Source organism: Panthera onca, chromosome A1 (assembly GCF_046562875.1).
Source record: "Panthera onca isolate mPanOnc1 chromosome A1, mPanOnc1 haplotype 2, whole genome shotgun sequence".
NCBI lineage: Eukaryota > Metazoa > Chordata > Mammalia > Carnivora > Felidae > Panthera > Panthera onca.
The window spans coordinates 13,560,726-13,576,643 of record NC_138339.1 but is presented as its reverse complement, the minus strand read 5'-3'; the positions used below and the strand labels follow the sequence as shown (position 1 = coordinate 13,576,643).

The following is a 15,918-nucleotide window of genomic DNA, read 5'->3' as shown; positions in this document are numbered from 1 at the left end:
ACTGATGAAGCAAATTTATATTAAATATTTCCCTTGGTTGTTTCCTAAGAGTCTGTATATGCTGTTTTGAAACTCTTGGTCACTGGAGCACCTGAGTGGCTCCATTGGTTAAGCGTTCGACTTTGGCTCGGGTCATGATCTCGCAATCCATGGGTTCGGGCCCCGCATCGGCTTCTGTGCTGACAGCTCAGAGCCTGGAGCCTGCGTCCGGTTCTGTGTCTCCCTCTCTTTCTGCCCCTTCCCTGCTTGTGCACTCTCTCTCAAAAATAAATAAACATTAAAAAAAAATTTAAAAGAAAAGAAACTCTTGGCCACATTTTTCTCCTTCAAAATTAACAGGGGATAGGTTTTAGTGCTTTGCTATAAGTACTTTATGTGACTTAACTTTCTATATAGGTATAATTTTTTTTTTTGCTTAAATATCCCATTGTATACCAAGCACTTGGTCCTCTGCCTTACTTGGTAGGAGTGTGTATATATGTCTTAATGAGGCCCTGCAGGAGAAGGATGTCCTAGCATCTCACATTTGGTACCTCTCACATTTTATAGTTGCTTCATAAATGTTGGATGGATGGATGGATGGACAGATAGATGAATGAATATTCACGGTCATTTTCCTCAAGCACGTATTGTGTTTGTAGTTACATCATGACTTCTGTTCAGCTTGACTTTTCTGAGGTTGACATGTTTTCCTTTATTGTCTGATTCTAATGAGTCTGAAAGTGAGAAAACTCATTTGAAGAGAAGATGGAAGAATTCTCCAGTCAAAATCACTTTCTACTTCAAACAGTTGTGTTCTGTTTCCTGCTCTTCTATGGTTTTGTTCATACGTTGGTAGAAAATCCCATCAGGTGGTTGGAAAACCCCATCCTGGGAGTGAGGAGGGAAAATAGACACCAGTGGCCTTCTTACCTTGGAATTTACTTTCAACAAATGAAAAGGTCCTTGAATATTCCCTAGGTTAGAAATAATATCTTCAGTAAAGATCCTTGATTATAAATGTTTTGGGTAGAACTGAGGATTTCATTGTCATCGTCATTAAATGTCTAAAGGTCTGGGGGAGCTGGAGGAGGAGAGGGTCTCTCATCGATCTCACGTTGCCACAGGTGATACCCAAAGGCAGTTTGGCTGTTTCTTCCCCCCTTGCCCGTTGGTAGCATGAAACCCACATTTAACCCCTGAGGAGGAGGCAGACGAGAAGCAAAGGTGCTCAGAGGACATGTCATTTTCACAGAGATTGTGGGGAAGGGCATCATTCACTGTGTTGCAGATGCGACAGCTGGCCCCTCCTTGACGGTCACTCTCTCCTTCCCACAGCCAGTGGTTCAGCGTGCTGAGTCAGGTCCACGCGTCCACGGACCAGGAGATCCGGGAGATGCACGATGAACAGGCGAACCCACAAAACGCCGTGGTGCGTGAGCATTTTGGAGTGGCGGGAAACGTCCGAGGGAGGCAGGGGGCTTGGGAGTTTCTAGGCAGTATGAAGTGTAATAATTAAAGAGAAAACCAGTAATATTTTGTTTAGAAGTCATGCAGAAAAATAGAATCAGTTAAAGAAGATTATCAGTAGTAATAGATTCCAGTTCTCCCACTTTAAGCCATTAAAAGAACGACAACAAATCCCAAGTCTTCTGACATCATGGAAGCATATTTATTACACTTTCCTTCAAAGGACTTCGTGAATTTTAAATTATGTGTTTTCAGTCTTCGTTCTATCCTAGATACATACACAGAACCATAAAATCATATTTTAGAAATCAAGTTTTATTTTCTCATAAGAACTACTTAACATCAGAGTTTCTCAGCGGAGTAAGCGGCATCTGGGTGGCTTCCTCAGTTGAGGGACCCACTCTTGAATTTGGCCCAGGTCATGATCTTAACGGTTCACGAGAGGGAGCCCCACATCAGGCTCTGTGCTGACAGCATGGAGCTTGCTTGGGATTCTCTCTCTTCCTCTCTCTCTGCCCCTCCCCTGTTCACACGAACTCTCTCTTTCTCCCCCTTCCCCCCGCCCAAATAAACATTTTTTTTCAATATATGAAATTTATTGTCAAATTGGTTTCCATACAACACCCAGTGCTCAAAATAAACATTTTTTTTTAAGGGGGAAAGAAAGTTCTATTTAAAAAAAGTTTCTGGGGCACCTGGCTGGCTCAGTCGGTTCATGATCTCTTAGTCTGTGAGTTCAAGTCCCACCAGGCTCTGCTTCGGATTCTGTGTCTCCCTCTCTCTCTGCCCCTCCCCCACTTATGCTCTGTCTCTGCCTCTCTCTCTCTCTCTCTCTCTCTCTCTCTCTCTCTCTCTCTCTGTCAAAAATAAATAAACATTTAAGAAAATTAAAAAAGTTAGTTAGAGAACGTGTAAAATTTAGCGATAGGTCATAGTGTAAGTCAGGAAAATTTGTACTATTGAAAGAAGTTTGTAAACACTTTTCCCTGAACGTATTTTAAAAACAAGATGGGGAGATTAACTTACGTATATTTTTTTTCATGAGTGAACTGTCTCCCTTGTCTAGAGGCTGTACTCACCAACTGAAGGTAGGATCTTTCTTAGATAACTGTTACTTTGCATTTAACACAAAGGGAAGGAGTTTTTTTTGTCTGTTTGCCTACTTCGAGCTTCGTGATCTAAGGATATTATGATGATGTGTGCTGTATTTCAATGGTTCTGTTCCCTCTGCTTTTGCTCCTTTCCAGGGCACTTTGGACGTGGGGATGATAGACTCCGTGTGCGCCTCTGACAGCCCCGAGAGGTAAGTTCAGATGTGACTCTTGGCGAAAGGGATGAGTAACCTGCGTGCTCCCACAGCTCTCTCTGCTTCTAGGTCCCTTCCTTTCTGGGCTGTGAAATGATCTCAGGCTGCCTGTGGTCACCTGGGCAATTCCAGTCTTCTTTCTTTGTGCCCGGTTTTATATCACCCAGAAGTCGTCCTCTCTGGGTATCTTTGGGCTGCTGGCAGAGACCGTGGAAACCTAATTTAGACAGTCAGTTAAAAACATACACACAAGAGGCACGGTCTTCCTTTGGGTACAGGGGTAAACCCAGGATTCAAAGAGGAAGAAAATGCCTATTTCGGAAAATAGTATTCCAGCACAGGGAAGGGTGCTGTTCCCCTTCCTAAACTTAATAAGGAATTTAAAAAGGATCTTGTTGGGGCGCCTGGGTGGCTCAGTCGGTTAAGTGTCCGACTTCAGCTCAGGTCACGATCTCGCGGTCCGTGAGTTCGAGCCCCGTGTCGGGCTCTGGGCTGATGGCTCGGAGCCTGGAGCCTGCTTCCGATTCTGTGTCTCCCTCTCTCTCTCTGCCCCTTCCCCGTTCATGCTCTGTCTCTCTCTGTCTCAAAAATAAATAAACGTTAAAAAATAAATAAATAAATAAATAAATAAATAAATAAAATAAAAAGGATCTTGTTGTAACGTATATGTGGAGTGTTAATAAATTAAACCACATTCTTCCCTTGACATCTCAACCTTATTTGTGCCCTTAAAATAGCATGTGTTGGTTTTGTTTTTTTGAAGGCAAACCATCTTCATGGATGCCTTCAGGAGTCTGTACCGTTGACCTTTGTCTTCTCTGTGTTTCTTTGCTGCTCTTTGAATTCTGCATTAAGAATCAAAATTGGCTTCTGCCTTCAGTGAGGTAGCTTTAGAAAGTGGATAGAAATGTATTCCAACTGACAACAAAAATAGTGCCTACTAGGTAGAATTATCTAGAGTCTTCAGAACCTTTAACACGTGTGTTTTGTCCGTATTCAGCCCAGATTTTATTCTGACGGCCAAGTTCCTACCCTATCGACATCTGTCTCCTAAACCCTTTCGCTCCAGCAGGCTGGGCATGTGAGGGTCCATGCTTAGAACTTTCCATTCCTACTCACATCCTTCTCTCTTCCTCAAGTGCCCACCTCCTTCCCAACAAGAGAAGTGTCTTTTAAAGAGCACCTGTCTTTCCCTGTCTACGACAGTCCCATTAATCTTGCTTTTTCTTGAACTTTTGCAGCGCTTAATTGCCGCGAGCATTTGAAAGCCTGCAAGAAATTCACAGCCACCAGCTTAAGTGGTTCAATATAGGCATGAGTATGAGCTAGGGCCTAGGAGAGACTCAGGGCATTGCCAGACAAAAAGAGGTGACGGAGAAAGTAAATTTCCATTATTATCTTATCCCTGACTGGGAAATAAGCCCTTGTTAGATTGCTTTGAAAACATGGACCCAGGTGGCTTTTTGTAGCAAGCATAATCAAGTGTATAAGATGTTCCATTTACACCTATTTACTGATCTGCTTTTATTACTGGTGTCTGACGTTTCATTACCGACCCACAGAAATATTATCCAAGGCAGTACCCAGAGGCAGAGAGAAATTTACTTTGGAGAGGCATCAGAAAAAAAAAAATTTCCCCCACCGTCACCTTATTTTAGCCTTCCCGGAACCAAGTTTCATTTGGAAAGTTTTGCATGAAGGAATCTTTCCCCTTCCAGGGCCTCCTGAATGTGTTGCTCCAAGTTTAAAGGTTAATGATGCATAAAATAAATCCTGCAGAAATGAGCAAGATTTGCCTTAGCACAAACCACAAATAGCACCGCGCTTTTCGTCCCGCTGACCGTAAGCCAGGAAAGAGGCGGCTGGTCTTGGTTCGAGCAGGTGATGCGGACAGTAGAGAGCTAAGTCTTGGCTTCCTTCTTGCCCTGTCGCCCAGACCCAATTCGTTTGTGATCATCACGGCCAACCGGGTGCTGCATTGCAACGCTGATACACCGGAGGAGATGCATCATTGGATAACGCTGCTGCAGAGGTCCAAGGGGGACACAAGAGTGGAGGGCCAGGAATTCATCGTGAGAGGTGACTGCCACCACGGCCTTGCCCCTTTGAGCAGCTCTCCTGAGTAATTTTGACTCTTGAGCTTGCTTAACAAACCAACAAGCAGACAGACAGCAAAAACACAAGAAAGGGTCGTGGCCCTTTCTAGCAAATATATAGAAATATGACCCATTAGGAAGCATCCTGCAAATTATTACCTGATGTTTGGTGTTTGTCTTCCTGGTTTTTAATTTACACTCCGATCTTCCTTTCCAGGGTGGCTGCACAAAGAAGTAAAGAACAGTCCAAAGATGTCTTCGTTAAAACTAAAAAAACGGTGGTTTGTGCTTACCCACAATTCCTTGGATTACTACAAGAGCTCAGAGAAGAATGCTCTGAAATTGGGCACGTTGGTCCTCAATAGCCTGTGCTCGGTGGTGCCTCCGGACGAGAAGATCTTCAAAGACACAGGTAACGGTGCCATGTGCCTGTGACGAGCCGGGCCCGAAAGCTCGCACCTGGAGCCCGAGGAGGCCTGGGTTTGCTCGGACCAGAGGGAGGAGTTTGGTTAGCTGTATGCACGCTTAGTATTGAAACCGTGGTGAAGAGGTCCCGCTTAACTGAGTTGCAGAAATGTTCTTCTGAGGACAGTCACATATAAACAGGGATTCTCCTGTATGGAGCTTTATTTCTGTATGCCGCGTTTTCGTCTTTGTACTGTGAGAGCCCTAACGCAGCCTAAGAAAGATCAATCCTGACTGTCCGTGAGCTTCACCTAGTAGAATAGAGAGCACTGATGTTAGCTTAGTTTTTTTTTTTTTTTTTTCCCCCTTGTCACTATTACGAAGATATTTCTACATTGTTTGGGTTTTGTTGCTAGTTGTGATTTTTGCGCTTTTGAAAACATAGCTCCTCTGTCCCCTGCGACAGCTTGTTTCTGGACACACAGACTGTTTGCTTAGCAGAAGTGTTTTCTTCTCAAGGGAGAGCCTAAGGAAAGGAGAAGAAACAGAAGGGGAGAAGGAACAGCAGGAAGGGAGGGAAGCGTTTTCACTCTCGTCCAGAGCCGGGAAAGGAACTTCCAGTTTATGCCTGTTTTTTTCTTCCAGAGCAAACGTGACCCTTTTATGTATTTACTCCTGGGTTTCTTACTTTACGTGTCTTCCTCTCGCAGCTGTACGCTCCTTGTTTGGACATGTGGGTGCCTCGCACAGGACAAGGCGCGTGTAGGAATGGGGAGAGGATTTGTTGAATTAGCTAATTAAAGGGGCTCAGGCGGAGAGGGCACCGGCTCTGACAACAGGGCCGAGTTTCTGGCTTTTTGGGACTCCGGTGCCAGACCATCCCTGCGGAGGCTGACGCCCGTGGTGTGTGTGCTCTGTCACAGGCTACTGGAATGTCACCGTGTACGGCCGCAAGCACTGCTACCGTCTCTACACCAAGCTGCTCAACGAGGCCACCAGGTGGTCCAGCGCCATTCAAAATGTGACAGACGCCAAGGCCCCGATCGACACTCCCACCCAGCAGCTGATTCAAGACATCAAGGTAAGGATTCAAGACAGGGGGGCTCACGGGAGGTAGCTTCACCGGTTCTCACCCTCGGAACGTCAAGACGTTGGTCAAGCTCCATTTTTATTCTGTAATCAAAAACTAACTTTTGGTTGGTTTTCTGTTGGAACGTCACTGCTTTTAGAAATCTGAATTCGAGAGCTGAGCCGAAAGCTTACGCTAAAAATACTTTGTCTCCAGAGAGGTGTCATGTTGCCGCTGAGGCAAATGTGGGCTTGTGTTGTGTAGACAGAGGAATGATGGTCTGTGGTCTGGGGTGCAGAACTCCCCGTGACGGGGACGTGCTGTGATCTGCGTGGAGGTGACGTGTGCCACAAGTTGCCCTTCAGCCCTGGGTTGGGGACCTTCTAGGAGTAACACGATAATCCTATCCTTACGGTACAGTTAGTGGACCACACAGGTGGATACACAAATAGCCAGGATTGGTCTAGAAAACTTGGAACCTTTAGTAGGCACCCCCAAACTCCACAGGAAGCGTCCCAATCTCTGGACCTACACTGACCTTCTTTTTGTTTGTTTGTTTGTTTGCGAAAGAGAGTGCATGAGCAAGGTAGGGGCAGAGGGGGAGAGAGAGAATCTCAAGCAGTCTCCGTGCCCAGCTTGGAGTCAGCCTGACTCGGGTCTCCCATCTCACGACCATGAGATGGTGACCTGAGCCGAGACCAAGAGTCCGATGCTTAACCGACTGAGCCACCCAGGTGCCCCTAACCTGGTTAAATTTTCATTTCCTTTTTATAGAGATTAATTGCTCAGTTGAGTATACATTGAGTGAATAATGAAATGGCAGCATTATTCATAAGGGGTACTCCACTCATTTTTCAGGAATGGAAACAGACACAGAAGAGTCTGATTGCGTTGTTCATGTAGCTGGTCAGTCCCCAGTGCAGAACCGGGTCAAGGGGATTATTTTTACCGCTGTTCCTCCAAATTACCCATTCGGATAGATTCCCAATACAAAGGGAAGAGCTGGAGCAGTGACAGAAAAGATTTGAGAATGAGAGCAAGATAGGTATTTACTGATCTACATCAAGGAAAATTAAGCAGATCCAGGAGGCAAGCTCTGCCTTTGCAGAGGCGGAAGAGGGTCTAATAATGCAGTAGTGTATAATTTCCCACCGAACGCAAATCTGCCTCTTGATTCCAAAGTGGTGCATTTTCTGGGTATTTGGAGCTCAATTCCACCAAGCTAATTATTCTCCAAGTCTCTGTAAAGCTTTCCATGGAACCCAGGGTGCTAAATACTAGTAACTTCCTTTTTCGCATTTAAAAAACTGTTTTTAAAGCTTCCTTTTGAGAAAGGAGTGAAAAAAACACATCAGCTGAACTTTCTCTTCAAAGCTATGTCAGCTGTATTCTTATCTTCTCTAATTTGACATCTGTCATTAAAAGAGTCATTGAATTTTCCAAATATGAAGCAATGTTTTTTTTTAAAAAATTAGGTTGCCCTAATTGAGTCCATACAAAATTTTTGAAATAGTTTGTTTTTTTTTTCTTTTTTTCTGGCTCTTAACTAACTGGGTGTTAACTAAAAAAGTTTCATAGTGGAAATTACCACACTAGAATGATTCACTGCCTCTCCAACTTTTCTGTTTATTTAATGTTCTAAAAGGAACTTTGCCTTTTTTGAATCCCCCATTAACATTTTAGGAGCATAAGTGCATGATGAATTGCTATGAGATCTCTTAAATTTCAAGAAAAAGACGGCAGGCATGTTGAACGGTCTCACTAATAACATCCTAACATGTAACTTTTATGTATAGAGAAATATAGAAGATCATTTAAAGAATGAAAACAATGTATTTTTTAAAAATTTTTTTAATGTTTATTTTTGAGAGAGATAGAGACAGAGTGTGAGTAGGGGAGGGGCGGAGAGGGAGACACAGAATCCGAAACAGGCTCCAGGCTCCGAGCTGTCAGCACAGAGCCCGACGCGGGGCTCGAACTCACGAACGGTGAGATCATGACCTGAGCTGAAGTCAGACGCTTACCCAACTGAGCCACCCAGTTCTTTTTAAAAGAATTATGGATAAAAATACATGGTTTGGCTACATGATTGGTGGCTAAATAGCAAGAGAACTTCAGTGTTTTTGAAGCATATGTAATCTCCAGTGGAAATTTTTGGGTTTTTTTTATAACATGGGAAAATACATACACATGGACTGAGCTGTGAGAAAAACGTGTATTTGTGATTTGCCTTCAGACGCAGATTGCCGGTATCTTCGCGCTTGAATTATTAATGCTAGACCCTCACCACCGTCCCGAGGCCCACGGACGCTTTAGACTGTGGGAGAGGTCCACGTGTGGGAGAATACAGATGATTTTGTTCATTTATGTACATGTGTTCTGGATGAGCCGGCTGGCTGGCTTTACCGGGTCCTCTGCTTTCCAGGAGAACTGCCTGAACTCGGATGTGGTGGAGCAGATCTACAAACGGAACCCCATCCTCCGTCACACACACCACCCCCTGCACTCGCCGCTCCTGCCCCTGCCCTATGGAGACATCAACCTGAACCGTGAGTCCCCACCCCGCCCGCGCCCTGCTGTTCTCGGTACCGTAACTGTTCTCCCCGGTCACCGACTCTGCCTCTCTGTCCAGCCAGCATCTGTCGTTTGTGGTGAGAAGAGGACTGTGGAACTAAGAGAACGATTTTCAAGGGAGTCAGGAAATGCCAGCCCTGCCTCTGAACTCAGGGTTGCCTTAATTTGCCAGAGAATTAAAAGTCTAGTCCCAGATCCTAAAAATAGAGAACCTGTCTGGCAACAGACCAACTTTTAAGCAGGCGTCTTGTAGAGTGAAATAGGTGAATTGCGTAACAAAAGAGCATAACGCTCTCACCTCTGTGTTCGCCTGATTCAGATGTTCAGGGAACGTGGCGAGCCCTGGGTCGTGAAGCCGACGTCTGTCCCCGTTCCTTCTCCCTGTGCGATGCTCAGATTGTACCCTGGCCAAACCCTCCGTGTGACTTGTGTGTGTGTCCTCCTCCTAGTGCTCAAAGACAAAGGCTACACCACCCTTCAGGATGAAGCCATCAAGATCTTCAATTCCCTCCAGCAACTGGAGTCCATGTCCGACCCCATTCCCATCATCCAGGGCATCCTGCAGACCGGGCATGACCTCCGACCTCTGCGAGACGAGCTGTACTGCCAGCTCATCAAACAGACCAACAAGGTGCCCCATCCGGGCAGCGTGGGCAACCTGTGCAGCTGGCAGATCCTGACGTGCTTAAGCTGCACCTTCTTGCCGAGCCGGGGCATCCTCAAGTACCTGCGGTTCCATCTGAGAAGGTGGGGGGTGCATGGCGGGGGGTGGGGGGCGGGTGCACACCGCAGGGGCGGGGCGGAGCTCAGGTGAGGAGAGCCCAAAACAGAAGGCACCTGGCGGGGTCAGGGACCTCTAGGCCAGACGCGTGCGTCCCCTTGAGCAGGCTGACACTGTGCAGGCCTCCTCTCCAGCTCAAGCCACGCAAGGCTGTCTCAGGGACGCGGTCACTTTCAGTGTAGTGTCCCCATGTGGAAGAGGCTGAATACGTTTAATTTTTTTTTTTATAATATTTATTTTTGAGAGAGCAAAAACAGGGGAGGGACAGAGACAGAGGGGAGACAGAGGATCTGAGGCAGGCTCCACACTGACAGCAGAGAGCCTGATGTGGGGCTCGAACTCATGAACCGTGGGATCACACCCCAAGCCAAAGTCGGATGCTCAGCCCCCTGAGCCCCCCCGGGCACCCCAGACGTCAAATACATTTCATTACCGCTGCCTGTATACATGGAGGGGGGAAACCTTAGCTATTTTTGGTCCAGATCAAACAGAAACATTCCCGTGCAAACTCTGATGCAAACTACGTAAGAACAGTTTTCATACGATGGTCTGAGACGTGACCGTCACCAGCATCACGGAGGTGAGCTGGCAGCAAAAGCTTTGGGATTTGTTTTTGGTTGTTTTTTGTTTTTTGTTTTTGTTTTTGTTTTTTTTTTTTGCTTTTAAACAAAACCTACACAGGACAGTAGAGGCCCCAGCTGGGAAGTGACCGGCATCCACCGCACGCGTCACTGGGGGGCCACCGGCTGCACTGACGTGCCGCCTGCTGAAGCAGCCCAGCGCCCAGACGGCGGCCAGCCGCGGTCTAGCACATTAACAGCGAAGTGTTTGTCTCCTAGGATACGGGAGCAGTTTCCGGGAACCGAGATGGAAAAATACTCCCTCTTCATTTATGAATCTCTCAAGAAAACCAAATGCAGAGAGTTTGTGCCTTCCCGAGATGAGATCGAAGCACTGATCCACAGGCAGGAGATGACATCCACGGTGCACTGCCACGGCGGAGGCTCCTGCAAGATCACCATCAACTCCCACACCACGGCCGGGGAGGTGAGGGAGAAGCCCGCCGCGGCGGACTCCGATCCCTGACCACCCCCGTGCAGACGTCAGGGAAGTTGTGCAGTTAGGTGGGCCAGCGTGCGGTCGTGACCGGCATAGTACAGCGGCTCCGTAAGCGGGGTGTACGAAACCGACAAAGCTCACGTACGACGAGACAAAAATACGCATCAAAGATGAGTAGGAATGCAAAAATTAAGCTGGTGCCAGAATACCTGAGCCGCAGTCCTGCTGACGTGCCAAGCAGTTGAGGGTCGAGGAGAGATTTCCTTCCTGACTCGGGTGTGCCCGCCCTGACGTGGGATTTATTGGAGCATCTCTGCCATCAGGTGTCTGTTTGCCAAACAGAAATCTACCGTGATGGGTCAGATGAGAGCGTATTTTCTTTTCTTTCTTTTTTTTCTTTCTTTTTTAAAATTTAGTATTGTAAAACCAGTTGGCTGAAAGAAGTAGGGCAATAAAACCCAGAGAAGCTTCTGGTGTGGAAAGAAGAAACACGGTGGAAACCCTTGTTTCTTGGCAGTCGATGGATATATCAGATGAAAGGGCTTCGGTTTTCATGCACTTTCCTACCAGTATGGGTCTGCAAGAAATCCGCCTGCCATCCATCTCTACCAGTGGGTGAAATACATACCCCGTGTTCTTTTTTTTTTTTACAAGGATAAGACAAATCTGGTTTCTAGAGAGTAATGGAAAAACGGCACCTTTGAAATTCTGGGTGACCACACAGGACAGTTGTAGGGGGCTGCCTGGACCCTCGCTTGCCGGCAGCTCCCTTGGGCTTCAGGGGAAGGCACATTCTAGAACCGCGTGCTGGCAGCCGAAGCCCTCGGGGTATATCTTGCAGGTGGTGGAGAAGCTGATCAGAGGCCTCGCCATGGAGGACAGCAGGAACATGTTCGCCTTGTTTGAGTACAACGGAAATGTGGATAAAGCCATTGAAAGCCGAACCATCGTAGCTGACGTGTTAGCAAAGTTTGAAAAGTAAGTGCCTTCTCCCTCAAGTGCTAGCAGATTTAAATCAAAGAAATTGAGAGTTGAGGATTTGAATTTCTATTCCATTTTCACCTTCAGTGTGCATTTGAGTGCCTTTTCTTTTACTTGCGCTAAAGCATGTTTCATCTTCCGTATCTTTCGGCTGCCTGTTTTTCTTTTTGTAAATGTTTACTTTGAGAGCGAGAATTCCAAGCAGGCTCCGCACGGTCAGCACAGAGCTCGACACTGAGCACGGAGCTCAGTCCCACAAACTGAGAGATCACGACCTGAGCCAAAATCAAGAGTCGGATGTTAAACTGAGCTACCCTGGTGTTCCTGTTTTTCTTGATTCCTAGATAAAGCCTCTGTGTCAAATAAGATTGTTCCTTTACCCCATTCTTTCTCTCAGGTCCTTGCTATACTCATTATCTTGGAATTTCTTGAGTCTACGCTTTTCACTTGTCATTAGCTTTGAAACTGGGCTAACAGACACAAGCAAACTCATAAATCGTTCAAAATGCATTTTATACCTCTTGGATGTACAATATTTCATCTATGACTTCCCTATCGCCTAAGTAACACAAAAGATATTCCTATTCAATTTTTTTTAATGTGTGTTTTTTTTAGGAGAGACAGAGTCTGAGCGGGGGAGGGGCAGAGAGAGAGAGAGAGAGAGACAGACTATCTGAAGCAGGCTCTGCGCTGTCAGCACAGAGCCTGACATGGGGCTTGATCCTGTGAACCGTGAGATCATGCCGAGCCAAAATCAAGAGTGGGATGCTTAACCAACTGAACCACCCAGGCACCCCAGAATTCCTGTTCAGTTTAAACACGTGCTATTCATGTTGATTTTTATAAATACTGTAGTTTACTCGAGGATTAGTAAAGGGAATGAAGATATATATATAGCCTTTGTTTCTTTTCTTTCTATGGACTCCGCATAAGGCTTAGCCAGTGCTGATTTGACTGGGTGACTCAGAAAATACTTGTTAGCACAGTTTAACTGAAGTTTATGGTCTTGAAGTGAGACGAGAACGAAAGCGTCATTTTTCACCTCTGGCTAAATAACGAAAGGGACTCTGGTAATCAGCCTCGCCCTTGTTCTGTTTTCTCTGCCTCCGTCCCCATCCCCACCGTGTTACCTGAGCACGGACAGAATGTCTGTGTCCTTGGAACGAGCCATCTCAAGTCAGCTCCTTGTGCTTTCTGAACGTCTCTTCTGTCTGTAGGCTGGCTGCCACATCGGAGGTGGGGGATCGACCCTGGAAATTCTACTTCAAACTCTACTGCTTCTTGGACACAGACAACGTGCCGGAAGACAGTGTGGAATTCGCGTTTATGTTTGAACAGGTAGAAGGAACCTGCAGAAATGGATTCCTCTGCTGGGGAACAGGGCTAAAACCTGTTCACTCCGCTGCTAGGTTAGCGGTTGGGCATAGCAGTATGTTTCCCAGCATGCACAGGGACAGCTGCTCTGTGACGCCTTTCTAGAACGAAACTACTGTGTGTTGTATTTGAACTCCTGTGCCCAGAACCGTTTTAGCTGGGGGGAGAGGACATTGAGGCATAAAATAGGGGTTCGATGCTGTCTGGGCTAGGGAGAAATGTAAAGCAGCCAAAGGGGGTGAGGGTACAGTTTGCAGGGGAAGTGACACGGGAGGGGAAAGCTGGCGGATTTAGGCTCACGCGCCCCTAATGCTGCCGCTGCCCGCCGCCTCCTTTCAGGCACACGAAGCTGTTATCCGTGGCCACTACCCGGCCCCCGAAGAGAACCTCCAGGTTCTCGCTGCCCTGCGGCTCCAATACCTGCAGGGAGATTACTCCCTGCATGCCTCCGTGCCGCCCCTCGAGGACGTCTACTCCGTGCAGAGGCTGAAGGCCCGCATCAGCCAGTCGACCAAAAGCTTCACCCCATGTGAGCGGCTGGAGAAGAGGCGGACGAGCTTCCTGGAGGGGACGCTGAGGCGGAGCTTCCGGACGGGGTCTGTCGTCCGACAGAAGGTCGAGGAAGAGCAGTTGCTGGACATGTGGATCAAGGAGGAAGTCTCCTCGGCTCGGGCCAGCATCATTGACAAATGGAAGAAATTGCAGGGAATGGGCCAGGAGCAGGCCATGGCCAAGTACATGGCCTTGATCAAGGAGTGGCCAGGCTATGGGTCGACGCTCTTTGATGTGGAGGTGAGGGCTTTTGCTTCTGGGATCAACTGGCTTAAGAGTGCCTTTCCGTGTGGCCTTGGCCGACTCCTTTGGCTGGGGGTGGGGCAAGATGGAGCCTTTGTTCTCTGGCCCCCTTGTGTTAGAGGCCCCCCACCATGCTTTACCATTAACACACCCTCGCATCCACCAAATGGTCTGGTAGCATATGCTTTCACGACATTAGGAGCGAATGGAAAATTAAGATGTCACCTCTTCTTAAGTAACTTCTATTTATTTTATTTGTTTCGAGAGAGAGCACTGGTGCGTGGGGGGGAGGTGCAGAGGGGGAGAGAGAATCCCAAGCGGGCTCCGTGCTGCCAGCGCAGAGTCCAGTGCCGGGCTCGCTCTCCCAAACCATGAGATCGTGACCTGAGCCGAAATCAAGAGTCAGACGCTTAACCAACTGAGCCACCCAGGAGCCCCTCTCTTCTTTATGAGGGAAGCTCTAGATAGATCCACTCAAAAAGTACTGGTAAAAATCTGTATTTAAAATTTTTTTAAATTTTTTTTAGAATTGTGCACATAGAATTATAAATTTTGGATACAGTCGGCCCTTGAACGACATTGGGGTTGGGGCGCCGACCCCCAGGCGGTTGAAAATCCGCGTATAATTTTTGACTCTCTAAAAGCATACCTGCTAATGGTCCTGCTGTTGACCGAAAACTTTACCAAGAACATGAACAGTTAACACGTATTTTGCATGTTACATGTATTACATACTGTATTCGTACAACGCAGCTAGAGAAAAATGTTACTGAGCAACTCATAAGAGAAAATACATACTGTTAAAAAAAAAAATCTGCATATTGGCGGACCCGCACAGTTCAACCCCATGTTTAACAACATGGGTCAACTAGGATTTTACGTTTGTTTTTTTTCCCCATGACTATCTGTTGGCAGGGAAGAATTTGTGTCATGATTGGAATTTTGCTATTAGCATTAACCCATACTGACTCATACCTCTTTTTTTTTTTTTTTAAAGACCATTTATTGAAAGGAAATCTTACTAGTGGTCTAGATCAAGACTTGGCAGTCCATGGGCCAAATCCTTTCCGCCACCTTTTATAATGTTTTATTGGGACACAGTAATATTCCTTCCTTTCTCTGTCTTCTCTGGCTGTTTTCACACCAAAATGGTGGTATTGAGTAGCTATGACAGAGACCACGTGGCCCACAAAACCCAAAATATTTACTCCCTGTCCCTTAACAGGTAGCTTTACCAGCCCCTGGTCTAAATGAGCTTTCATTTTTCTTTCCACATGTTTGGTATCTGATGACTTTTTTTTTTTTTAACGTTTATTTTTGAGACAGATAGAGACAGAGCATGAACGGGGGAGGGGCAGAGAGAGAGGGAGACACAGAATCGGAAGCAGGCTCCAGGCTCCGAGCCATCAGCCCAGAGCCCGACGCGGGGCTCGAACTCACGGACCGCGAGATCGTGACCTGAGCTGAAGTCGGACGCTTAACCGACTGAGCCACCCAGGCGCCCCTCTGATGACTTTTAAATGAGGCTTTATAAAGATGTAAATATTGGTTATCTTTTCCAAGATCCCTTCATGGCTTTTCACTGGATTCTGTCTTGGGTTTGGTTGGTTCAGTTAGGTTTGTTTTTAGGTGTAAATCAGATGCTTTGTACAACACCTCTTCTTGGTGTCACTAATGTATATCCCTCCCATTTGTTTTTCGTTTAATTTTTTATTTTTATTTTTGAGAGAGAGAGGGAGAGAGACAGCACGAGCGGGGCAGGGGCAGAGAGAGGGAGACACAGAATCCGAAGCAGGCTCCAGGCTCCGAGCTGTCAGCACAGAGCCTGACACGGGGCTCGAACTCATGAACCATGAGAGCATGACCTGAGCCGAAGTCATATGCTTAACTGTCTGAGCCACCCAGCACTCCCCCCCCCCCCCCCCCCCGCATCCCTCCCATTTGTATTGGTTCCCATCAGCCCTGTGTTCTCATTCCTACATTAGGGCTCTTGTTTTCCAACACCAATCCATGCAGGGAAGCCTGTTAC

The 15,918-nt window shown here is 46.8% G+C and overlaps 1 protein-coding gene and 1 long non-coding RNA gene across 5 annotated transcripts in view; one reads left to right on the top strand and one right to left on the bottom strand.

The window, feature by feature from the left end:
* The window catches only part of MYO10 (myosin X), a 229,358-nt gene that overhangs the window by 209,631 nt on the left and 3,809 nt on the right, over positions 1 to 15,918 (top strand). For all 4 annotated transcript variants that reach the window (XM_078444495.2, XM_078444497.2, XM_078444491.2 and 1 more), the window contains 11 exons: positions 1,318 to 1,411; positions 2,697 to 2,752; positions 4,692 to 4,834; positions 5,069 to 5,263; positions 6,180 to 6,337; positions 8,751 to 8,874; positions 9,349 to 9,646; positions 10,520 to 10,727; positions 11,581 to 11,717; positions 12,938 to 13,058; positions 13,434 to 13,886. In XM_078444495.2, the coding sequence (XP_078300621.2) occupies positions 1,318 to 1,411; positions 2,697 to 2,752; positions 4,692 to 4,834; positions 5,069 to 5,263; positions 6,180 to 6,337; positions 8,751 to 8,874; positions 9,349 to 9,646; positions 10,520 to 10,727; positions 11,581 to 11,717; positions 12,938 to 13,058; positions 13,434 to 13,886 (1,987 nt within the window). The remainder of the gene's footprint in view (positions 1 to 1,317; positions 1,412 to 2,696; positions 2,753 to 4,691; positions 4,835 to 5,068; positions 5,264 to 6,179; positions 6,338 to 8,750; positions 8,875 to 9,348; positions 9,647 to 10,519; positions 10,728 to 11,580; positions 11,718 to 12,937; positions 13,059 to 13,433; positions 13,887 to 15,918) is intronic.
* The window catches only part of LOC132680695 (uncharacterized), a 33,196-nt gene continuing 29,004 nt past the window's right edge, over positions 11,727 to 15,918 (bottom strand). The window contains exon 5 of the long non-coding RNA XR_013554648.2: positions 11,727 to 11,995. This is a non-coding gene — a long non-coding RNA (uncharacterized LOC132680695). The remainder of the gene's footprint in view (positions 11,996 to 15,918) is intronic.